The sequence below is a fragment of the Schistocerca nitens genome, chromosome 8, assembly GCF_023898315.1.
Source record: "Schistocerca nitens isolate TAMUIC-IGC-003100 chromosome 8, iqSchNite1.1, whole genome shotgun sequence".
Taxonomy (NCBI): Eukaryota; Metazoa; Arthropoda; class Insecta; order Orthoptera; family Acrididae; genus Schistocerca; species Schistocerca nitens.
Genome location: NC_064621.1, coordinates 634,027,322 through 634,054,000, shown reverse-complemented (window position 1 = coordinate 634,054,000; position 26,679 = coordinate 634,027,322). Strand labels below are relative to the sequence as shown.

Below are 26,679 nucleotides of genomic sequence, written 5' to 3'. Positions count from 1 at the left end.
GACCTTTGCTGTCTCTGACAGAGTTACGTCATCAACAAACCTGGATTTTAATTCCTACTTCAGGTTTTTCCTTGTTTTTTTTTTACATGAAGAATAAAGAATGCTAATAACGTTTGTTTAAAAAGCTTTAAGTGATATCACCTAAAAAATTGGGTTGCATAACTTTTCAGCACACCCTCATATTTACTGAATTGCTAGTCTAGGTCCACATTAACCACAGTCTCATTTACTCCTTGTGTGCACACGCACACAAAACAAGAAGCACATGTTCTTGTTGTGGTCTTCAGTCCTGAGACTGGTTTGATGCAGCTAGAAGCACATATTAACATGATTAGTGAAATACTAGTAAAGCAAACGAAAATACGGTAAACATCGAGATAATGTACCTGAATCTCAACTTTGCTTTACGAGCCCGCAAGGAATGTGCAAAGAAAGAGTGACATCTTTCACAGTGTCTCTTGGTCCACGCGTTTTCGGAGGTGGACGGGAAACGCATTTAATGTTACGTGGGCCAGTATTTTGCCGATTTTGTTTGACACCTCGGCGCAGTACGATAGATACGCCACCCTTATCTTTCTCGCCCTGTTCTGTTTGCTAGGTTCGTACCTTCTCCTTGAAAGCAGATCCGCCATATCTTTTCTTTCTGAATATTCTTTAAGGTAGTATTGCTTACTAGGTGGTGTGGTGTATCTGCCATACGCCAACAAAGTATCGAACAAAATAGGCAGAATGTTGGCTCGAAGTAACATTAAATGAGCCTTCTGCCCACCTCCGAAGACACGTATACCATAAGGTACGATGAAAGACGACTTCTCCTTAAACCCGGTGTTCGCCGTATTCCGTGTAAATGCAGCAAGGCACGCATCAGGCAGACTGTGCTGACAATTGAAGAAAGATGCAAGGAAGGTGGAAAACACGCCGACGTTAAGCAAGCAACAAAATCGGCGGTTGCAGAAAATTGCATAGCTACAGGGGACTCAATAAAGTGTGATGAAACGGAATTATGAAGACAGACATCGTTTTGGGAGTGTGCTCCGAAGGAGGCTGTTGACATACAAGTGATCGACGGGTTAATCAACAGAGACAGTGGCTACACCCTAAGCAAAGCTCGCGACCCCGCGTTCAGCAAACTAAAATCACAGCATTGGCTGAGGGTCACGTCCACTCCCGATAGGTTCTACAGAAGCAGTGAGGGTCAGGGGTTCGTTCCCAGCCGTCGGTGATTCAATCACCCCACCACTCTATCCGATGCGGCGTGCGACCGGGTAGCGGGGGAAGAAGTGGACAGCGATCACATTATAGAGGAGGCGGTATATAGCGCAGACGCTCAATGTAAACGTATCACCTGAAGATGACGGCAAGGTACGCTGTGGAAATATCGTGTTACAAGGACGACAGTACCCAGCTGGACACCCGAGAACAGTATAAAAAGTCAATTTGCAGGGAAAGATTAAGATAAGACAGTTTTTATAGTATCGCCATATACCGTGTTTCACTTCACACCGTCATCAGATCTGCTGTACTGAGAGCTAATATTAGAATAGACAGAACAGACTTCCATAAAGTAACAGGTCTAGAGTAATAATGGTGATGCATACTGTGCACCCATTGGGCATGTAATTCAACTTATGCATTACCAGAATTACTCTAAACATTGTCATTTTATAAAAGTCTGTTCCATCCACTCTAATGTTAGTTTTTTTGCGCTGAAAATCTCGCGATTCTGTAAAGGGACACCCATTATATTAGTACTTACCAACCAAAACAAGGGTATATAACAGATATTTTTTAAGCCACCCAATAATGCACTTTCCCATGTCGTGAGAGAGAAATCTGCTGTTTGTGTAGTTTTGCATCTGGATGGTTCTAATCCTACTCCCATTATAAAAGGATAAAAATAGATATTTTAACTGTCAGACAGCTACCCCATGTAAGCAGCGAGACTGTATCTTTTGTTAAGACGACTTCCTCCAGTTTTCTCTGAAGACCTACTGCTGAAGCATACTCACAAGAGGCTCTTTTTAACAGAGATAGTCGCTTGTAGTAGAATTTACTTGGTACTGACTGGGTTCAGACCTTTGTTTACAAACTAAGCTATTTAGAAAGTCCCCCTCTGCTCCAGATGCAACACCCAGTTTTAAAGACTTGGAGCTGCAAACGACTGCTCCGTGCCACAGTAACAAAGCGGTGTGGTCGACAGAAGCGACCTGCCAAAGAGGTAAGGGCTCTACCCTCCCATGGGGTGGACGTGCCCTGCGACGCCCATTCACAGCCCAACTGGTCTGCCAACTAGTTCGACGACATGCTCGCCGACCCCTCTGACTGTGTGTGGACTCCTGCGAGTGCTTGATGGGTCATACCTGTCTGCACTGACGGTGTGTGTGTGCTGGCAGCTGACGGTCAGGGCTAGCAGGTAGTCGAACCGATGGACCCAGACCAAAGACCCAGCTGCGGACCCATCGTTACATACAGACAAACTGGTTGAGGCAGACCCACTTGGCAGTCTTGTCCACCTGTGTATGGCGGCCTTTAGAATTAGCTCCATCTATAGAGACACAACTGCCACTACAAAAAGGCCTCTCAGACTACCTGTTCTGTCGCTCATTGATAGGACTTGGGGCCCTCTCTACATACTTCTAGTCGAAGATGTAAAAAATTTTTACATTTTCGTATATAATAAGGAGCAGTGGCTCTGAATTAGCACTAATTTCGTCTTCAATTCAATGCTTCAGTTCATCGAGTGTTCTTGGCCATGCCGTGTAGACCTGACTCTTACGGTACCCCCCCCCCCCCCCGCCCCCCCCCAAGAAAAATCCCACACGGGCTAATACAGTGATCTTGGGAACCAGAGAACGTCACAGAAACTTGAGATCACACGGTTACTGAAGAATTATCGCACAGCCGCCATTGATTGCCTTGCTGTGTGCAATCCATCCTGTTGTAACCAGGTTTTGTGAGGTTGTGGAATATTCTTCAATGCAAGTACAACAAAAAACATCTCAGCTTACCGATTCGAAGTGACAATCACCGTGATCCGCTCTTCATTTTCGATAAAGTGAGGTTCTATGACCCCATGTGATGAAACTGCACACCATATTGTCACTATACTGACGTGTAAAGGGCCGTCATGAAGTTCATTAGGGTTGCTGTATGTTCAGTAACTGTAATTCTGCTTATTTACGTAACCTGTGAGATGATAATGGGCCTTATCTGATACCCGGAGCTTGTCCAGAAATCCAGTGTCCTCGTTTACGTTCGCCGTGATTAGCTGACGGGACTGTAACCACAACTGCTAATCGTTCTCCTGCAGTTGTTGTACGATCTGCAGCTTGTACAGAAGACATTTTAAATCATACTGGAGAATTCGACAGACACTCTTTTGGAACACTCTACACACAGCTGCTTCCTTACGAACTAGCCGGCCGAGGTGGCCGAGCGGTTCTACGCGCTACAGTCTGGCACCGCGCGTCCGCTACGGTCGCAGGTTCGAATCCTGCCTCGGGCATGGATGTGTATGATGTCCTTCGGTTGGTTAGGTTTAAGTAGTTCTAAGTTCTAGGGGACTGATGACCTTAGAAGTTAAGTCCCATAGTGCTCAGAGCCATTTGAACCTTACGAACTGAACGCCCTGGGGTACATAAGACCGAAACGAGTACAGCTTCGACGTTCTGTGCAGTACGAGTACTGTCTCTCTGTCTCTTGTTTTTTGAGCATGTTCAACAGTTCAACAGTTGTAATCCAAGTTTTTATACAGTCTTTCGAGGGAACGCGACCATGCCATCCTAAGTTGAAAAAATCTCGGACTCCCTTTGTGCACTTTCGAAACTACCATTGTTTTTGTAAAATATTTTTATGGCAGAATCAAACTTCTGACCGCCCCACAGATCCATGATTAGTAAATGCTGACATTTCCAGTGAAAAGGCACTGTTGCGCAATGATGCCAACTCTACGTGGCTGCCACTATGCATTTCGATTGTGTCATCCTGAATATAGATAGTCAGGCAGCAGTTAGAGTTGACGGTAAATTGAGTTCATGGTTCAGAGTAGTTTCAGGGGTAAGACAAGGCTGCAACCTGTCTGCACTGTTGTTCATATTATTTATGGATCATATGTTCAAAACAATAGACTGGCTGGTTGAAATTAAGATAGGTGATCACAAAATAAGCAGTCTCGCATATGCGGATGACTTAGTTGTGATATTTCAGAGCTAGATCAGAAATGTAAGGACTATGGTATGAAGATTAGCATCTCCAAAACGAAAGTAATGTCAGTGGGAAATAAATATAAACGGATTGAGTGCCAAATAGGAGGAACAAAGTTAGAACAGGTGGACGGTTTCAAGTACTTAGGATGCATATTCTCACAGGATGGCAACATAGTGAAAGAACTGGAAGCGAGGTGTAGCAAAGCTAATGCAGTGATCGCTCAGCTACGATCCACTCTCTTCTGCAAGAAGGAAGTCAGTACCGAGACTAAGTTATCTGTGCACCGTTCAATCTTTCGACCAGCTTTGTTGTATGGGAGCGAAAGCTGGGTGGATTCAGGTTACCTTATCAACAAGGTTGAGGTTACGGATATGAAAGTAGCTAGGATGATTGCAGGTACTAGTAGATGGGAACAATGGCAGGAGGGTGTCCACAATGAGGAAATCAAAGAAAAACTGGGAATGAACTCTATAGATGTAGCAGTCGGGGCGAACAGGCTTAGATGGTGGGGTCATGTTACACGCATGGGAGAAGCAAGGTTACCCAAGAGACTCATGGGTTCAGCAGTAGAGGGTAGGAGGAGTCGGGGCAGACCAAGGAGAAGGTACCTGGATTCTGTTAAGAATGATTTTGAAGTAATAGGCTTAACATCAGAAGAGGCACCAATGTTAGCACTGAATAGGGGATCATGGAGGAATTTTATAAGGGGGACTATGCTCCAGACTGAACGCTGAAAGGCATAATCAGTCTTAAATGATGATGATGATCCTGAATATTGTCTTCAATACATTCTGCGTCATACAGATTTATTTGTTGTGCTTCCCTAGTTTTCTAGCAGTTTGTGCACAGACAGTGGTATTCTCATGTGTAAGTCAAGGAGCTTTGTGCAGTCAGCAGAAACTACCCTTGTGGTACCTCACACCTTGTCTTCTTGTTCCATAGTCCCATTGGAGCAACTCATTTAATGCACTTTGTATTACTGTAATTGACACTGAATCTTGCTGTTCGATTTGAATGAAAAGTGTCTTCGTACGCTTACGTTTGCAGTGCGGCTTGTGGGCCCACCCCATCTTCTCGAGGGACGGCGACTTCCCAGAGGTGGTGAAGCTGAGGGTGGCGGCCAACAGCAGGAAGGAGGGGCGCACGAGGTCACGCCTGCCGACCCTCTCCCCAGCGGAGGTCAACCTCATCAGGGGTGAGTGCACTGCCACGTCACACTGCCAGAACTTCCTTTACTGTCCGTAACTCGCAAGATGTTTATTGAGTAGCAGCTGTCTTTTGGGGCCGTTTCACACTGAACTTCAGCGAAATGGAACGGAACGGTAGGCGACCTCTGGTACAGATCCGAGTGGAGGGTCGCAATCAGAGACACACACGTTTCTGCGACCGTGTAGGCTGCAGATTCCTCGACTTGCACAGTAGGGTGGTGGGGTCCGGGTCGGGGTAAATATACTGCTGGCCATTAAAATTGCTACACCAAGAAGAAATGCAGATAGTAAACGGGTATTCATTGGACGAATATATTATAGTAGAACTGACATGTGATTACATTTTCATGCAATTTGGGAGCATAGAACCTGAGAAATCATTACCCTGAACAACACCTCTGGCCGTAATAACGGCCTTGATACGCCTGGGCATTGAGTCAATAAGAGCTTGGATGGCTTGTACAGATACAGCTGCCCGTGCAGCTTCAGCACGATACCACTGTTCGTCAAGAGTAGTGATTGGCGTATTGTGACGAGTCAGTTGCTCGGCCACCATTCACCAGACGTTTTCAGTTGGTGATAGATCTGGAAAATGTGCTGGCCAGGGCAGCAGTCGAACATTTTCTGTATCCAGAAAGGCCCGTACAGAACATGCAGCATGCGGTCGTGCATTATCCTGCTGAAATGTAGGGTTTCGCAGGGACCGAATGAAGGGTAGAGCCACGGGTCGTACCACATCTGAAATGTAACGTCCATTGTTAAAAGTGCCGTCAATGCGAACAAGAGGTGACCGAGACGTGTAACGAATGGCACCCCATACCATCACGCTAGGTGATACGCCAGTATAGCGATGACGAATACACGCTTCCAATGTGCGTTCACCGCGATGTCGCCAAACACGGATGCGACCGTCATGATGCTGTAAACAGAACCGGGATTCATCAAAAAAAAATGACATTTTGCCATTCATGTACCCAGGCTCGTCGTTGAGTACACCATTGCAGGCGCTCCTGTCTGTGATGCAGCGTCAAAGGTAACCGTAGTCATGGTCTCCTAGCTGATAGTCCATGCTGCTGCAAATGTCGTCGAACTGTTCGTATACATGGTTGTTGTCTTCCAAACGTCCCCATCTGTTGACTCAGGGATCGAGACATGTCTCCACGATCCGTTACAGCCATGCGGAACAATGCCTGTCATCTCGACTGCTAGTGATAGGAGGCCGTTGGGATCCAGCACGGCGTTCCGCATTACCCTCCTGAACCCACCGATTCCATATTCTGTTAACAGTCATTCGATCTCGACCAACGCGAGCAGCAATGTCGCGATACGATAAACCGCAATCTCGATAGGCTACAATCCGACCTTTATCAAAGTCGGAAACGTGATGGTACGCATTTCTCCTCCTTACACGAAGCATCACAACAACGTTTCACCAGGCAACGCCGGTCAACTGCTGTTTGTGTATGAGAAATAGGTTGGGAACTTTCCTCATGTCAGCACGTTATAGGTGTCGCCACCGGCGCCAACCTTGTGTGAATGCTCTGAAACGCTAATGTTTGAATATCACAGCATCTTCTTCCTTTCGCGTCTGTAGCACGTCATCTTCGTGGTGTAGCAATTTTAATGGCCAGTAGTGTAGGTCATCAGGCCATTACACGCAGAAGGCGGCAACACAGTTAGCGGGAACTGTGTGTCGTGGACTGGGTGTTTTTTTTTTTAGGTTATAGGGTCTCGGGGAAACACAAAAAGGGCTTCTGTATCGAAGGCTGAAGTCAAACATAGGAAGAACGCATATACGGGAACCGTCGGTATACTAGTTGTAAACTGTGGTAGCTGTGTTGTGATAGTTCCAGAGCTCCAAGCGATGATGGAGAGCACCGATGCTAAAATCGTTATGGACGCTGAAAGGTGGCTGAAGCAGGAGATAAGTTGTCGAAGTTTTGCGAAGGATTTAACGTTGTTCAGAAAGGATAGACTAGATGCAGTTGGCAGTGGTGTGTTTGTTGCTCTTGTAGCATAGTTGAAGCAGATAGTTCCCGTGAGTTAGTATGGGCAGAAGTCATTGTTGGCAATCGGAAAAAAATAGTAAATCGACCCCTTTATCGACCTTCCAACTCAGATTATACAATTTATGAAAGTTTCAAAGAAAACTTGAGTCTAATTTCAAACACGCACCAGACTCATAAATTTATAGTTGGAGGTGACTTCAATGTATCCTCGATATGTTGGCGAAAATGTATATTTAAATCCGGAAATACGTGTAAAAAGTCATCCGAAATTGTGCTAAACGCATTCTCTGAAAAGTGTTTCAGGCAATTAGTTCATGAGACCACTGGTAAAAGGTTGTGAAAACAGTCTTGACCTCTTAGCAACAAATAACCCTCAGCTAATAACGAGCATCAAAACGGGTACAGGGATTGGTGAACATAAGGTTTCGTAGTGAGACTGAACACCGCAGCTCCCAAAACCACCAAAAGAGGAGGAGGAGGAGGAGGAGGAGGAGGAGGAGGTAAGCATTTAACGTCCCTTCGCACTACAGATATCGCTTCCGTTTCACTGGATGTCTTTCCGTCAGTTACTACGAATTGTGCTTTTTCTTACATCATGAGTCCAGTCGTACAACTTAGATGATACCCCCTAGGTAAGTGATTTAATTACAAGCCACTTGTGAGGAACTGTATCACAAACACTTTCGAAGTCTAGAAATATGGGACCAATTTGAGATCCCTTGTCGAAAACTCTCATCACGTCGTGAGAATAAAAAGCTAGTTGTGTTGCACAAGAACGATATATCCCGAAACCGTGCTGACTGTATTAATAGATCGCCTCCTTCGAGGTACTTCACAATTTTTGAATACAGTTCATGTTCCAGAATGACACTGCAAATCGACATCAATGATATGGGTCTGTAAATCAGCGGATTAATCCTATTCACTTTTTTGAGAATTGGGGTGACCTGCGCAACTTTCCTGTCGATAGGTATGGATCCTTCGTCGACCGAGCAGCTGTATACGATTGTTAATTACGGAGCAATTATATCAGCATGCTCTGAAACGAATCTAATTGGTGTACAATCTGGGCTGGAAGACGTGCCAGCACTAAATTATGAGAGTTGCTTCATTACACCAAGCATATGTTGGCGGCAGTTCTTGATTCGAATTCTAAAGTAACTGCTCCACCTCCTCTGGCAAGGAATTTCGGAGAACCGCATTTAGTAACTGCGCTTTGGTGGCACTGTTATCGGTAACATTATCATTGCTATGGTGCAGTAATGGTGCTGACTATGGCTTGGGGCTTGCTTACTTTAGATACAACCGGAACGGACACCAGTACTGGGGGATAAATGCTGTAAATTACCATTTTAATGAACAGAATTGCTTTAATTGAAGCTTTTCTTCTATCATAGCAAAGTTCCTTGAAAAACAAAAGTTGCATCAAGCGTCTTATGTATATTTTCAGCAACCATGTTTGAAGTATTGATCTGAAACTAGTGTTTAAAATAGAGATACATTTGAAAATTTTAGAGCAAACTGATTCAAATACGGAAAGTTACTAAGCAACAAAGCCAAACCTTTGTTTTCCATTGTGGCCATTAATACCGCTATGTCGTTTGGTAGATAGTCAACAACTCAAAAAAGGATGGAAGGAAGGAGTTTGAGTTTAACGTTCGGTCGACATCGAGGTCATTAGAGACGAAGCACTAGCTCGAACTGTGTCAAGAGTGGGGAAGGAAATTGGCCGTGCCCCTTCAAAGCAACCATCCCGGAATTTTCACATATATGACTGTTACTCCCTTTACATTATTAAATATGAGAATTTACCGATAGTTTTTGCCTTGAAGCAGTAAGCAGCCGTAATTGATGGTGGTAAAGAATATTTCACAATTTATTCACGTCTCTAATAATCAAGATAATTAATGCAGATGCACTTGTAGCGCACTTACGTCAGCACAGTTTGTCTGGAAATTCTTGCATCCACGACAAAACTTTTGTTGATACGGCTTACAGTTGTGTAAGCTATCGCGAGGCCACTCGACTGATCTCCAAATCACAATTCTGACATTCACAACAGATTATTTTCATTGCACGTCCAGTATATCGACTACACGACTTAATTGTCTGCTTCACAGCTTCGGACTCTGAGCACACCAAGAGCGATTTGAAGAGGAACGGTCACATAAAACTGACCGAAAGAAACGCAGATGCTACACCGAGATTCATTGAAAGAATCATCACTACATGTAGTCCATCAACAGAGGAGGTAGCTCACAAAACCGTCGTTCGACCAACGAATACTGCTAGTCGGTACAGGATCCATACCACATAGAATTTATGGAGGAAATAAGGTAAATACTATCGAAGACAGTGGTGCCAAAGCAGAATTATTAAGCACAGCCTTCCGAAATGCCTTCACAAAAGAAGACGAAGGAAATATTCCAGAATTCGAATCAAGAACAGTTGCCAACATGAGTAACGCAGAAGTAAATATCCTCGGAGTAGTGAATCAACTTAAATCAATAAAGGCAAATATTCTGGTCCAGACCGTATACCAGTTAGGTTCCTTTCAAAGTATGCTGATGCAATAGCTCCATATTAACAATCATTTACAACCGCTTTCTCGACGAAAGATCCATACCCAAAGACTGGAAAGTTGCACAGGTCATCCTAATATTCAAGAAAGGTAGAAGGAGTAATCCACTAAATTACAGGCCCATACCATTAACGTCGATATGCAGCAGGATTTTGGAACATATATTGTGTTCGAACATAATGAATTACCTCTAAGAAAACGTTCTAGTGACACACAGTGAAAACTGGTTTGGAAAACATCGTTCTTTTGAGACGCAACTAGCACTTTATTCACCTGAAGTGTTCAGGCTATTGACAAGGCATTTGAAATTGATTCCGTATTTCTGGGTTTCCGGAAGGCTTTTGACACTGTACCACACAAGCGGCTTGTAGTGAAATTGCGTGCTTATGGAATATCGTGTCAGTTACATGACTGGATTCGTAATTTCCTGACAGAGTGGTCATAGTTCGTAGTAACTGACGGAAAGTCATCGAGTAAAACAGAAGGGATTTCTAGCGTTTCCCAAGTTTGTGTTTCAAGCCCTTTGCTTTTCTTTATCTACATAAACGACTTGGGAGACAGTCTTAAGTTATTTGCACATGACGCTGTCGTTTGTCGACTAGTAAAGTTATCAGAAGATCAAAACAAATAGCAAAACGATTTAGAGAAGATATCCGTATGGTGCGAAAATTGGCAATTAACCCTGACGAAATGTGTGAGTTCATCGACATGAGTGCTAAAAGGAATCCGTTAAACTTCTGGTACACGATAAATGAGTCAAACATGAAGGCCGTAAATTCAACTAAATACCTAGGAATTACAATTATGAACAGCTTAAATTGGAAGGCACGCATAGAAAATGTTGTGGGGAAGGCTAACCGAAGACTGCGTTTTATTGCCAGCACACTTAGAAAATGTAACAGACCTACTAAGGAGAATGCTCTCACTACGCTTGTCCGTCCTCTTTTGGAATACTGCTGCGCGGTGTGGCATCCTCACCACATAGGATTGACGGAGTACATAGAAAAAGTTCAAAGAAGGGTAGCAGGTTTTGTATTATCGTGAAATAAGGGAGAGAGTGTCACTGAAATGATACAGGATTTGGGATGGACATCATTAAAACAAGGGCGTTTTTCGTTGCGGAGCAATCTTCTCACGTAATTCTAATCACCAACTTTCTGCTCCGAATGCGAAATTGTTTTGTTACACGCCGACTAACATAAGTAGAAACAATCACCATGATAAAATAAGGAAAATCAGAGGTCGTAAGGAAAGATATAGGTGTTCATTCTTTCCGCGCGCAATACGAGATTGGAATAATAGAGAATTGTGAAGGTGGTTCGATGAACCCTCTGCCAGACACTTAAATGTGATTTCCAGAGTATCCATGTAGATGTAGATGTAGATTTCGTTAAAGATTCATTTCATAAGCGCGTAAGCGTCACATAGATGCTCAGATGCTGCAAGAGAGACCTTCTGCACAATGCTGTACTTTGCTGTTAATGTTGCGTTTCTGGAAGTGTCAGTCAATATATTTATTCCTCGTACGTACATCTCGCGAAAAGACCATGAAGATGAAATTAGAGAGATTCGAACACTCACGAGTCTCGACACTCATTCTTCCCTCGAACTATTCGCGACTGCATTAGAAAACGGGGGAGTGAGAGAGGTACACAAAGTACCCTCCGCCACAAAGCACCCAACGCGACTTACGGAGTATAGATGTAGATTACTCACTCCTCAATTTGCTAAATGGTCTAGAATCTAATGGGACGGGAAGATGATATTAATAGTAACACCAGTTACTTGCTTTTGGGTGTATTGTGTAGATGTCCTCATATGCTGTCACAACGATTTGGTCGCGTTCCCATTTCCTCCCGATTCTCACTTCCTGGAGGGAGCCGTCAGGACTACCGCTGAACGTGAAGAATCACCTTTGTCGAAGTCTCACTGAAGAATCTCCACTGATCTTGTACTACGGAGGACTGCATGAATTCCTTCAGAGAGAAAGTATAGTGTTTCACTCTACAATTTTTCAATGAAAATCCGCCACGCTTCCAACTCGCCCACTTCTTCAGAATAAATGACCATTCTGTGAGAAACATCATCAGATATCGTACTGGAGTTTAGGTGAGAGGTAATTTCAGTCAGTATTTAGCTGACAGCCTCGAGAGCAGCTGGTTCTGCTGCCAGTTTTGACATGCCGACTGAATTTGATCTCTCTGACGCCGCCGTCGTTTCAACAGGCACTGCCGACTTCTTCGGAATTAACCACTACTCTTCCTCGCTGGTGACGTCCGGCAGCAGCGGCTCCGAACCCTCGAAGACTTACGACTCCGGTGTCGTGACTTCCATGTTCGAGGGATACCCCACCAGCTTCTGGATATCGGTAAGTTTGCTTGATGTGAGGTATTTTTTTAAAAAAAGGTGTCCTATATTCTTGCAGGAGATACAGCGTCCAGTCAAATTAATGTGACCACCTCCTATGTTCGACGTCATCGTTCAATAAGCACTCATACACGGCAGTTGGCAGCACTAGCAGTGGAGGGTATAAGCGTGTCGGTTGGACTCGGAAAACAGTGCAGTCGTCGTAATGAGGAAAGGGAGAGATTTATCCGACGTCGAAAAGGACATGATCATTGGCTTGTGGCCAATGGGTTGAGACACTTCCGAAACAGCTATGTTTGTAAACTGTTCGCGTGCTTCAGTGGTTGAAGTATACTGTGCATGGTAAAATGGCGATATCCCCAGATGACGAGGATGAACGATGGTTGCAGAGATGTGTACGGGAGAACATACATGCAACTATTGAGCAACTGGCCGCCCAGATGACAACGACCGTTCAGCGAACATCGCTGCTTACGGGCCTCCGCAGCAGGCACCTGGCTCATGCGACCATGCTGACTGCTGTGCGTCGACAAACGAAGGCTGATTTGCATCCCAATACCACAAATATACGTCCACAGAATCGCGACACGGGGCCTTTGTGATGAATCACGTTCTATGCTCCATCAGACAGATGGCTGCTGGCGTGTACAGCGTGAGACGTTTGAAAGTAAACACGATGCAACAACAGTCGAAAGGGCGCGAGGTGCCGGGGCTAGCAGTGTATTTAACACTATATTCTTCTAGAATCTTCATATGGAGATGATGCTCTAAGCCCCCCCCCCCCCCCCCCCTTCTCCAACTCCGACTTTTGCTGTTGCACATGGATTAAGAAGAAACGCGAACTGACTGTAATCGACCCTGCAAGTGGAGTAGAAAAGAGTTTGACACCTGCAATAATTTAATTTGATAGAAATCAATTTGATAAAGGAAAGTTTCATTAGCGCAGTGAGAAATGAAAGGGTTGCTCTATCGATCTACAGAATGAAACTTCTGTTCAAAATAACAGTTTGATTTACTTTCACTAAACTCAAAATAATAAACAAAACACATAAAACATTTACAATACGTCAAATTGGATGCTCAAATAAATGCTGTGAAGGTGAAGTTGTCCATAAACCAGCTTGTGACATTTATTACAAAGTGGTATGTGGAGCTAATTCCTTGAAACTCAAATCTTAAGAGAAACACCCAGCCAACCCAACATTAATTGCTGCTACATTAGTGAGAACTCAGAGATTTTACATCCAAGACAGAACCACGTTAGAAAAGATGGGAACAGGCGCGCTCTGCTGAGCTCTGATTGTCACAGAGCAAAATTCCCTAATCTTCCGGTGCTCCGGACATACATTACCAAGCCGTCTTCTTAACTGCAAGGACACGATCTGGCGTACCGGAGGTGATGGCTGGTTGCTGATGATAATGCCGCGAGTATAGCCCGAAACAAATTATCCTGGTCTGGTTGTTCCAGACTAAAGACTTCCTAGCATTTCAAATGCGCCTCTGAGGGAGACGAAGAAGGCTCGTCACACAATGACTGACGGTACAGTGATTGATTTTAACAAGCGAAGTCACACAGTTAACTCCGATATAGTCATCTTGAGCCAAAACTGCTCAAGACGGACAACATAGGCCGCTTGTACGCAGAACGCTCAATTGACAACGGTACTCGGAAAGTTACGTTGAAGTCGAACAGTTACAATTAAATGAAAGTATATTAGACAGGCAACGGAAGGCAGGCTGTCCAGAGCAGCGAGAGCTCAGTCTTGTAACCTACTCTGACCGAAAGGCGAGAGCCGACTCCAACAAGAGCAGCCGTACAAGCCGAACACAGAAAATTCCCGCCCCCACCACAGTGGCCGTGGTTAAACGTGCCAATGAACAACTCGAAAACCGGTGGACAATTCCACTCCATAGCCGGAGCACTAGTATTCCATCAATGGAGACAGTTGGCGCCAATTTCTGCGCCGATATTGCTACGTCACGGAGCTATCCCCTGATCAAGCCAGTCACAGTTATGATTTTGCAGAAAACGCGGGAATTTGCCTGCCAAGACTGCCTGGGAACACAAGTCATTCCCACACCTCTCTGGTAGCCCGTCAGAAAGCGTTTTCATGAAGTTTCTGCGAAGTAACGGAATCTCTAACCGCAGCCGCTCCTTCAGGCCCCTGTGGGCGTGTCGGCGCCGCTCTGGGACGTCCGCGTGTGAAGGAGTAGCAACTTTTCACTGCATGGGATTAGAGAGGAAAGTATTCATATCTTCTGAGTTCTCAATACGAGCCTTGTAATGACCACACTCGGCTATACTTCCCCAAAAAAATGGTTCAAATGGCTCTGAGCACTATGGGACTTAACTTCTGAGGTCATCTGTCCCCTAGAACTTAGAACTACTTAAACCTAACTAACCTAAGGACATCACACACATCCATGCCCGAGGCAGGATTCGAACCTGCGACCGTAGCGGTTGCGCGGTTCCAGACTGTAGCGCCTAGAACCGCTCGGCCACTCTGGCCGGCTATACTTCCCCAAATCGAATTACTCAGAGTAAGATATAAATATGAGAGGGGGCAAATCACTGTGTGCATCATAAAGGCATGCCACCTCCCAAGGTTACAAGCAGAAAGAGGCGACATGACGGTCTGGTTGGGTCATCTCGTCATTATGGAAGGCACAACGGATCAACACAGGTATGCATTTATACTTTGGGACTATGTCCACCCCTATACGCAGTCTATTTATCCACGGCACGATTGAATCTACCAGCAGGAGAATCCAATGTGTCACATAGCAGACAGCGTACATGTGTAGTCCGAAGAGCAGCCGCGTTACAACAGATTTAGGAGACATTCGCGCATGACTGTTTACAAGGCTATCGACGATTTGGAGATTGCTACAGCCGATGGTGTTCGAGCTCAAGTTATATTGCAGGACGAAATTTTACACAGTCCAGTGTAGCCACCGTTACGACTGTTGATGATGAAATGATAAGAACAACACAAACACCCTGTCCCCGGGCAGAGAAAATCCCCAACCCGGCCGGGAATCGAACCAGGGACTGCAAAATCCAGAAGGAACAACGCTAGCCACTAGACCACGAGCTGTGGAGATCGGAGTGCTCCATCGTCTTCGTCTGGAGAAAACTCGGAGATGACGGGATTCCATGGATTATCCAGCTGATAGCCACTGTCACGGTCTATTAAATTTTTCGCCCTCCGTATTTCAACGGATTCTTTTATAATGGAATCCCAAAAAGATGTTGCTACGGTCGAAATTAATGTCTGTCTTACTCCATCGAAATTCCGTTGGAGATACAATGTCCACAACTGCAGACTTGCTAGGTTGCAAAAGGCGAGTGCTACGTTTATTTTCTGAGCACTAAATGTCCAAATGTGTGTGAAATCTTATGGGACTTAACTGCTATGGTCATCAGTCCCTAAGATTACACAATACTTCACCTAAATTATCCTAAGGACAAACACAAACGCCGCGGCTAATCACGCGCGGCTTCTGGGCACTGTTCTTCCTCTATTCGTGTTGTTTGTCCTGTATAGGCCACATCATTCCCGCCTTCCGTGACAACAAGTCTTCCTTCACTGATCCCAGCAGGTGCGAAATCTTAGATGGTGGGAAGTAAATCACGGTCACCTGAAAATTACTAAGGATTCTTGCTATTTTGAAGGAAGTACGAGTATTTCCGACGAAGGGAAGAAAAGATAGGGATTTTCCTGACGCTGTCTCCTCTTCAGCTACTTCCCTGTTCTTGGATTTAGCTGAGAATGCCCTGTTAATTTTCCGGGCAGAGTATCCGTTGTCTCTGAACAATGTCTTTAAATATGCAAGCTCTTTAGGCAAACTATCCGCATCCGCAAGCGTATTGGCACTGTGCACAAGGATTTTAAGCACACTCACAGTTTCGGATAGGTGATGGCAACTTGAAGAGTGTAAGAGCAAATCAGGTGAGTTGGCTTACAATAAATAGAATGTCTCAGAGAGCCGTCACGCATGCTTCTGTCTAACCAAAACCTCCAAGAAAGAGAGATAACCATCTTCGTACAATTCCATAGTAAATCTAATGTTCTCGTGACAAGTTAAGATGATGTAGAAACTCTATCAACTTCTCTTCTCCGTTGGATCTCACCATGAAAGTATCATCCAAGTACCGCCTCGAAAAAAAAAAAAAAGCGAGTTCAAGAATCGCTGATTCTAGTGTCCTTCCCTCAAAATCCTCCATAAAAAGTTTGTCACCAGAGGAGACAAGGGCGGCCTATAACGACGACGTCAGTCTGTACAAAATATTATTGCGTAAACATTTTTAATTCGAATGGAAAATTTTAAATTTTACATTATTTACATTGTTCACACTCGATGAAATCAAAAATTTGTTCTAATTTCATCGTAATACGGGAACGGCATTTGCGGAATGGTTGATGTTGGGCAGTTGTAAGTGCTCACATTATTTACATTGTTCGCACTCCATGAAATCAAAAATTTGTTCTGATTTCATTGTGATACGGGAACGGCATTTGCGGAATGGTTGATGTTGGGCAGTTGTAAGTGCTATGTCTGACAACAGAGTCAACGTCAGACGTCAAAGTGCAGAGGCAAATACAACCAATATGAAATGAAGAACGAACATCAACAGAAAGATCACTGAGTATTGACAACTAAAATGGGCAATACCTCATCATGTATTTGTTTCTAAGCATACTTTAGAGTTTTCTTTTTCAATGTTTCACCACAACTTCCACCCTCGAAGGACACCACTTCAGCAATAGCGTAGTTGTAAACGGAGAGTGCATTTGTATGTATACATGGTGTATCCGAACCTAGTGAGTAACAGACACCCTCTGGAGACTGCTTCACTTATATAAACTCCGCTGCTTCTAACTCGTTGCAGGACATACCGTGGGGTCTGCGTAAGCTGCTCAACTGGCTGCACAAATCATACCCCGGGTATCCGTTCTTTATCACCGAGAACGGATGGTCCGACCCGCCTGGAGTTCTGAACGACACAGCACGCATCCACTACTATAGGGTAAGCTGACCTTTTCTTTCTTTTGTGTAGCATGAACTGTAAGCATCTGGTGACAGCTTGATCCCTGTTTTCAGTATACTGCTGCCCTTCCAATAGTTGCTGGTAGAAATTTGTGTTATTAGGCCAAGGTCAGCGAAGGCACGCTAAGCTGCACGCGAGCCGAATGTGAGAGTCGCGTGCGGGCAGCAGAGAGGCTCCGCCTGTCTCGGCTTTGTTCGGTTCTCCTCGGAAGTACTCGTTACTGCACGAAATTTCATTTAGTAACACAGTGCGACGTTTTTCGGTCGGCAACGACTTTTTTTCAATTCTACAGAATCTTGGTGACAGGGCTGCTAGCCTTCACTATTTTTTCTTTACATAAAAGAAGTTCACAGCTTTTTCCACAAATTAAGCATTCATACTAATTCGTACTGATTCCTGTAGAGGAGGGTTTCCGACTCAGGAATGGAAATTGCTCCGCGATAGCAAAAGTCATGGGACGCGTCCTAATATCACGTCGGCCCCACTTTTGCCCTGCGTAGTGCAGCAACTCGACCTGCCATGGACTCCATAAGTCGTTGGAGGTCCCCTGCAGAAATATTGAGCCACGATGCCAGTATAACCATCCATAATTGCGAAGACACTGCGTGAAGAATTTGACAGAGCACTGAAAGACCTAAGTCGAAACAAGGCCCCGGGACTAGACAAAATTCTAATAGAATTACTGATAGCCTTTGGAGAGCCAGCCATGACAAAACTCCCATGGGGAAGATCAGTTTGGATTCTGTAGAAGTGTTGGAACACGCGAGGGAATACTAACCCTACGAATAATCTTAGAAGATAGATTAAGAAAAGGAAAACCAACGTTTCTAGCGTTTGTAGACTTAGAGAAAGCTTTTGACAATGCTGACTGGAATACTCTCTTTCAAATTATGAAGGTGGCAGGGGTAAAATACAGGAAGCGAAAGACTGTTTACAATTTGTAGATGTGCCAGATGGCAGAATAGTCGAGGGGCATGAAAGGGAAGCAGTGGTTGGGAAGGGAGTGAGATAAGTTTTTCAATCTGTATACTGTTTTTCAATCTGTATACTGAGCAAGCAGTAAAGTAAACAAAAGAAAAATTCGGAGCAGGAATTAACATCCGTGGAGAAGAAACAAAAATTTGAGGTTCGCCTATGACATTTTAATTCTGGCAGAGACAGCGAAGGACCTAGAAGAGCAGTTGAACGGAATGGACAGTGTCTTGAAAGGAGGATATAAGATGAACATCAACAAAAGCAAAACGACGGTAGTGTAAGTTAGTAAAATTAAATCAGGTGATGTTGAGGGAATTAGATTAGGAAAAGAGACACTTAAAGTAGTAGATGAGTTTTGCTATTTGGGGAACAAAATAACTGATGATGGTGAAGTAGAGAGGTTATAAAATGTAAACTGGCAATGTCAAGGAAAGCGTTTCTGAAGAAGAGAAATCTGTTAACATCGAGTATAGATTTAAGCGTAAGTACGTCTGTTCTAAAAGTATTTGTATGGAGTGTAGCTATGTACGCAAATCATACATGGGCGATAAATAGTTTAGACAACAAGAGAATAGAAGCTTTCGAAATGTGGTGCTACAGAAGAATGCTGAAGATAAGATGGGTAGATCACGTAACTAATGACGAGGTACTGAATAGAATTGGGGAGAAGAGGAATTTGTGGCAGAACTTGACTAGAAGAAGAGATCGGTTGATAGGACATATTGTGAGGCATCAAGAGATCACCAGTTTGGTACTGGAGGGCAGAGTGGAGGGTAAAAAGCATAGAGGGAGACCCAGAGATGAATACACTAAACAGATTCAGAAGGATGTAGGTTGCATTAGGTACTGGGAGATGAAGAAGCTTGCACAGGATAGAGTAGCATGGAGAGCTGCATCAAACCAGTCTCTGCACTGAAGAACACAACAACAACAACTGCCAAGATGCAGGATTTTGGACACGAACTGACCTCTCGATTATGTCCCATACGTGTTTGATGGAATTTGTGTTGGGCCTTCTGAGTGACCAAATCATTCGCTAGAACTGTTCAAAACTTCCTTCAAACCAATTGTAATGAATTTTGTGCCAGTGACATGCCGCATTGTTACCCATAAAAATTCCATCGTCGTTTCGCAACATTAAGTCCTAGAATGGCTACAAATGGTCTCCAAGTCGCCGAACATAACCATTGCCCGTCAATGACCCATCTAAAAAAAATGGTTCAAATGGCTCTGAGCACTATGGGATTTAACTGCTGAGGTCATCAGTCCCCTAGAACTTAGAACTACTTACACCTAACTAACCTAAGGACATCACACACATCCATGCCCGAGGCAGGATTCGAACCTCCGAACGTAGCGGTCGCGCAGTTCCAGACTGAAGCGCCTAGAACCGCACGGCCACACCGGCCGGCGGCATCGCTCCTCAATCACCCTTTAACCAGCTGGATGAGTTGAAGGATGATGCAGCAAGTTTTCACCTTGTTGACATTTCTTTTGTTACAATGTGCCGTAGCGTTGAGACTTTAAGATGCATGTGTGTGTTAGTGAGAGTGGAAACGATCAGATTTGTCGATGTTTACAGGGATACCTCTCCGCCCTCCTAAGATCCATCAACGATGACGGCGTCCCAGTGATCGGCTACACTGCCTGGAGCCTCCTCGACAACCTGGAGTGGATGAATGGATACACGTGAGTACATCCAGGCTGTCGGCGTTGTAAAATGGGAGACTGACGTCACAGTTTACGTGGGACCTGGCAAAGCGTGGATCGCGGGCCATTCCCCTCCAGTGAGTTCTTCCCCCTCCAATTCAAGACACACACGACTACAATATTGATTGTTATTGAGCTGTGTATCTCAAAATGTTCAAAATTGTAGTTCCCTGTGTTCTTGCTACAATTCACACATTCACAGTAAATCGTCAAATAATATAAATTTTCCTCGTTTAGCTGTAATTTAAACAATTTAAGTTTTCACCAGAATCCATTAATATCCATCAACATAGCACAAATAGTGCATTTGATTCCTTGCGAACGCAAATTCTAATTATTTTAATCATTTATAGAATCTGCCAAAAATATTATTCCGATTAAGAAAGTGCATCCTTCAGCTTATTTTCAAATTCCGTAGTATCCGATTTTACTTCTCTATTCTAAAACTTGGAACTTCCATTTCGAAGTGGAAATAAATGAGTTAAATATTTTCCTGCACTCAACCAACGAAATTCGGAATGATGGAATATGTCTCCCTATTCTACATCAACTTCTTGCAAAAACTGTTTAAATTTTCAACATTATAATGATCGATATTCGATCCATACATCGTACCCGTGGTCTAGGGATAGCGTCTTTGACTCACACTCAAAACGTCTCCGGTTCCAGGTTCGAATCCCGGGCTGCTTATACTTTGATTAATAGTCAGCATTGGCGGCCGAAGACTTCCAGCATAGGAAGTCACCCTCATTCTGCCAATGGCCTTATCAAAGAGTTCGGAGGAGCGGACAGAGGTTCAGGGCACTCTCTTGTCCTGGGGATGGGAAACTGCCCCTAAAGGCGGAAGAATCACCAATGATCAACGGCATGACGATGCAGAAGGCAATGGAAACCTTTGATTTAAGACACTTCACGTGTGTCCAGGACATGTGGCCTGTAATTGAAGAAGTGTCTTGACGATCTCTCCTAGAAAATCTGAAAAGGGAAATGCAAAGGCTCAACCTAGATATAATAGGGAGTAGTGAAGTGAAGTGGAAAGAAGACAAGGATTTCTGGTCAGATGAGTATAGGGTAATATCAACAGCAGCAGAAAATGGTATAATAGGAGCAGGATTCGTTATGAATAGGAAGGTAGGGCAGAGGGTGTGTTACTGTGAACAGTTCAGTGACCGGGTTGTTCTAATCAGAAACGACAGCAAACCAACAACAACACCGACAACGACAGTTCAGGTATACATGCCGACGTCGCAAGCTGAAGATGAACAGATAGAGAAAGTGTATGATGATATTGAAAGGGTAAAGCAGTATGTAAAGGGGGACGAAAATCTAATAGTCATGGGCGACTGGAATGCAGTTGTAGGGGAAGGTGTAAAAGAAAAGGTTATAGGAGAATATGGGCTTGGGACACGGAATGAGAGGTGAGAAAAACTAATTGAGTTTTGTAACAAGCTTCAGCTAGTAACAGCGAATATTCTGTTCAAGAATCACAAGAGGAGGAGGTATACTTGGAAAAGCCGAGCTGATACCGCAAGACTTCAATTAAATTACATCATGGTCAGACAGAGATTCCGAAATCAGATACTGGATTGTAAGGCGTACCCAGGAGCAAATATAGACTCAGATCACAATATAGTAGTGATGCAGAGTAGGCTGAAGTTTAAGACATTAATCAGGAAGAATCAATATGCAAAGAAGTGGGATGCGGAAGTACTAAGGAATGACGAGATACGTTTGAAGTTCTCTAACGCTATAGATACAGCAATAAGGAATAGCGCAGTAGGCAGTACAGTTCAAGAGGAATGGACATCTCTAAAAAGGGCTATCACAGAAGTTGGGAAGGAAAACATAGGTACAAAGAAGGTAGCTGCGAAGAAACCATGGGTAACAGAAGAAATACTTCAGTTGATTGATGAAAGGAGGAAGTACAAACATGTTCCGTGAAAATCAGGAATACAGAAATAAAAGTCGCTCATGAATGAAATAAATAGGAAGTACAGGGAAGCTAAGACGAAATGGCTGCAGGAAAAATGTGAAGACATCGAAAAAGAAATGATTGTCGGTAGGACAGACTCAGCAACAGGAAAGTCAAAACAACCTTTGGTGACATTAAAAGCAAGGGCGGTTAACATTAAGAGTTCAACGGGAGTTCCACTGTTAAATGTAGACGAGAGAGCGGATAGGTGGAAAGAATACTACATTGAAAGCTTGTATGAGGGGGAAGATTTGCCTGATATGATAGAAGAAGAAACAGGAGTCGATTTAGAAGACACAGGGGATCCAGGATTACAATCCTAATTTAAAAGAGCTTTGGAGGACTTGAGGTCATAACGCAGATGGGATGGATAACATTCCATCAGAATTACCAAAATCATTTTGGGAAGTGTCAACAAAACGACTATTCACGTCGGTGTGTAGCATATATGAGTCTGGCGACATACCATCTGACATTCGGAAAAGCATCATCCACTGTGTAATGAGTACACAGTATGGATTGAGAGTCAATCGAAGAAAGACGAAGATAATAAGAAGTATTAGAAATGAGAACAGCGAGAAACTTGACATCAGGATTGATGGTCACGAAGTCGATGAAGTTAAGGAAATCTGATACCTAGGCAGTAAAATAAAAATGACGGACGGAGCAAGGAGTACATCAAAAGCAGACTAGCTGTGGTAAAAAAGGCATTTCTGGCCAAGAGAAGTCTACTAATATCAAATATCGGCCTTAATTTGAGGAAGACATTTCTGAGAATGTACGTCTGGAGTACAGCATTGTATGGTAGTGAAACATGGACTGTGGGAAAACCGGAACAGAAGAGAATCGAAGCATTTGAGATGTGGTGCTACAGGCGAATGTTGAAAATTAGGTGGACTGATAAGGAATGAGGAGGTTCTATGCAGAATCGGAGTGGAAAACACTGATAAGGAGAAGGGACAGGATGACAGAACACATGTTAAGACATTGGGAAATGACTTCCATGGCTCCACAGGTAGCTGTAGAGGGCAAAAGCTGTAGAGGAAGACAGAGATTGGAATACATCCAGAAAATAATTGAGGACGTAGGTAGCAAGTGCTACCCTGAGATGAAGAGATTGGCTCAAGTGAGGAATTCGTGGCGGGCCGCATAGAACCAGTCAGCAGACTGATGAAAAAAAAAAAAGGTCCACAAATGTCTGAAACTGAAAGAATACGGTCAACAATACACAAGCTGCGCTCTTTACCGTAGAATTCCCGAGCATATTGTCAGTTCGCTTACGGTAAATTTCCTTGAGACGCAAAAGCAAGAATCAGCATGGTTTCGGAAAGTAACTCTCGTGCGAAACTCAGTTTGCCTTTTTCTAAACTGATGTACTGCGAAATTTGGGTGAAAGGCAGCAGACAGATTCCATATTCCCACGTTTGCGTGAAGCATCTGAAACGGTGTCCCACTGCAGACTGGTAACGGAGATGCGGGCATACAGATTAGGTTCCTAGGTATGTGAGTGGCTCAAACACTTCTTATGTAATATCCAGTACCAGAACCTAGAACGTTGTCCTTGACGGAGAGCGTTCATCAGAGATGAGGATACACTCAGGAGTGCCCAGGGAAGTGTGATGGGACAGCTGTTATTATATGTAAACGAAGATAAATGATTTGGCGGAAAGGGTAAGGAGCAGTCTGTGTCTGTTTGCTGATGGTGCTGGGGTGTACGGGAAGGTGCTGTCGTTGAGTGACTGTAGGAGGACGTAAAATTTCTAGTTGCTTTGATGAATGACAGCTAGCTCTAAATATGGAAAATTGTAAGTTAATGCGATGAGTAGGGAAAACAAACTCATGTAGTAGGAAAAACAAAATCATGCAGTAGGGAAAAGAAACTCATGCAGTAGGGAAAACAAAGTCATGCAGTAGGGAAAACAAACTCATGCAGTAGGGAAAAGAAACTCATAATGGTCGAGGACAGCATTAGTTGTGTGGGGCTTGACACAGTCGCTTCGATAAAATATCAAGGTGTAACGTTGCAAAGCATTATGATGTGGAAGGCGCATGTTAAGGCTGTAGCAGGAAAAGTGAACGGTCGACTTCGGTTCACAGAGAGAATTTTAGGAACGTGTGGTTCATTGGTAAAGGACTCCGCGTATAGAACAATTAGTGCGACCCATATTTGAGTACTGCTCCAGTGTTTGGGATCCGCAGCAGCTCGGAAGACCCCTGAAGCAATTCAGATATGGGCTGATACATTTGTTGCCGGTAGGTTCGATCACCATCCAGGTGTTATAGAGATGCTTCGGAAACTCAAATGGGAATCCCTGGAAGGAAGACAACAGTCTTTTCGTGGGGCACTAATCACGAAATATAGAGAAATGACATATGAGGCCGACTGCAGAAGGATTCTGTTGCCGGCAACATACATTTCGCGTAAGGAACATGCAGATAAGACGAAAGGAATTAGGGCTCCTACGGATGCATACAGACTGTTTTTTTCCCTCGTTCTGTGTGCGAGTGGAACACCTGATGGGAAATGTGCTACCCTCTGTCGTGCACAGTACAGCGGCTTGCGGAGTATGTATGTAGATGTAGACGTCAATGTTGAGAAGTCACAGAAAGAAATTAAAAGAGACTTCGAGCTTTGGAAATCGACCACTTGAGAAGTGCATCTAAAATTTCCCCACTTGACTGCGTAAGAAATGCAGAAGTAAGAAAAATGACACATATCGATTACAGTATTACGGATAGAATAGAAGAAGGACAGCTAGGATAGATAGGGCACGTCAAAAGAATGGAAGAAGATTGACTGCTAAAAAGAGCAATTTCACGGCAATCTTTTTGAAGGAGAAGAAGAGAAGGATCACGGGAAAGGTGCCGAAGGGATATCAAAGAAGCGACGGAGCGAAGAGAAACAGAAGAGGATGAGGAAAAATGGCTTACTATGAGCGTTTGGCGACAGAAATGTGGGAAGCGGCGACAGCTGTAGGACACCCACAACAACAAGAATTTCGTCTTGCAGCTGCGAATTATACTGAGAACTTTAATACTCTTTAGCAGTCCCAACAGTTGACGCTGTTTGGCATCCAGCGAGTAAATGTAACACTTTCAAAGAGAGCACGTTATTCTTCTTGTACTACTACTTCTTATTCTTTTTGTGAGGTAGCAGGCGCATTGCTGGCAGACTTATTATTTTTTTGCCAACAACAAATTTTTCTAGTTCTGTCACGTTTTAATACCAATATTTAATTTGAATGGGCTCCTTTCGTTGACATGCTGCCATCATCATGTGCGTCCGTCTGTTCATTATATATTATCCTGTCTTTACGTCTGTCATGAGTGCCATGGTTTTGTTGTTGAAAGGGCTTCCAGTGACATTAGGTGGCTGAGATACCGCCCAGAAGTTTACTGTGACCTATAATACAACCTTCTGTAATTTTCTATCTCTTTACTGAAACGAAGTAAACATCCAAAAATACAAAATGATGTACTGAACCTCACAATAATTTCTGGGTAGAAACGTCGACACAATTACCTCACTAAAACACTCATAAAAACATTGTTAAAAATTTAAGGAAGTACGTTGTTCTCGTGGCAAATTTGAGACAAAATAAATTATATCAATTAATACGAACTGCTGTAACCAGTCACATTTATTAAACTATATTTCAGACTACACGTCTGGGAAGACTGTAATACGTCCACCATTAGGTGGATTTATTACCTACAGCAATTTGTAGCTTCGGCTTATAACGGTTGCGATCACTCTTGACCTAAAGTACTCGAATTTAAATTTAACTGACGAACCTGTCTACTAATATGATAACTTGGCTTGAGGTTCCAACTGACAATTGGTAAAAAGACCAGAAGATGACAGCAAAGCCTGTCGAAACTGGTTGTCGAAAATAAAGAAGTATTTATGCGATCTTGACCATAGAAAGTTTTTTGTCAAGTAAAACAAGTCACTCCTTCTCATTTCTAAACATGAGATGCAGAAACACGGCGTGTCAGACTAAAAAAAAAAGATGGCTTAAGCACAAAAGTATGTCGCTTCGAAAATCTGTAAAACAGTCACAGACGTTATCCCGGTTGATATAGCGTGAACAAATTTACAACTTCTTCGTCACGGCAATGATATTTTGTGTTTGTTGGTTTCATTTACCATCAGACAATCGTTATTGCTATTTAATAGGACCGAGAACTGTCCAGGCTTCCTCCAGTGGCTGTTTATGGATTACTGCTTCCACAGGATCAAGTTCGGCCTGTACTCCGTGGACTACGACGATCCAGAGCGCCCCAGAACTGCGAAGGCGTCGGTGCCGGTGATGGCGCAGATCTACAAGGAGAAGGCGGTCCCTCTGGAGGACTTCGAGAACGCCGACACGACGCCACCCTCGTAACCTGTCATTCACATGTCACCAAATAAATGCCTAATAAAGAATGCATCGTGAAAATTCGTGGCTTATTCAGTTCCCATTATCTTCGCAGTACGCGGCGTACTCCCCCCTATTACAGGTCTCTGCTAAGCCTCGGGCTGATACTGTGCCACCGAAAAATTAGAAGAGGTGCAAATTCGGATGTTACGCGTGCAGCCGCCGCCTTCACCTTAC

General features: G+C 43.9%; 1 protein-coding gene across 1 annotated transcript in view; it reads left to right on the top strand.

The window, feature by feature from the left end:
• The window catches only part of LOC126199710 (myrosinase 1-like), a 41,500-nt gene extending 15,031 nt beyond the window's left edge, over window positions 1–26,469 (top strand). Inside the window, exons 4-8 of the mRNA XM_049936637.1 lie at window positions 5,254–5,401; window positions 12,230–12,372; window positions 17,266–17,403; window positions 19,982–20,088; window positions 26,319–26,469. Coding sequence (XP_049792594.1) covers window positions 5,254–5,401; window positions 12,230–12,372; window positions 17,266–17,403; window positions 19,982–20,088; window positions 26,319–26,469 — 687 coding nt within the window. The remainder of the gene's footprint in view (window positions 1–5,253; window positions 5,402–12,229; window positions 12,373–17,265; window positions 17,404–19,981; window positions 20,089–26,318) is intronic.
• Window positions 26,470–26,679: the final 210 nt, after the last annotated feature.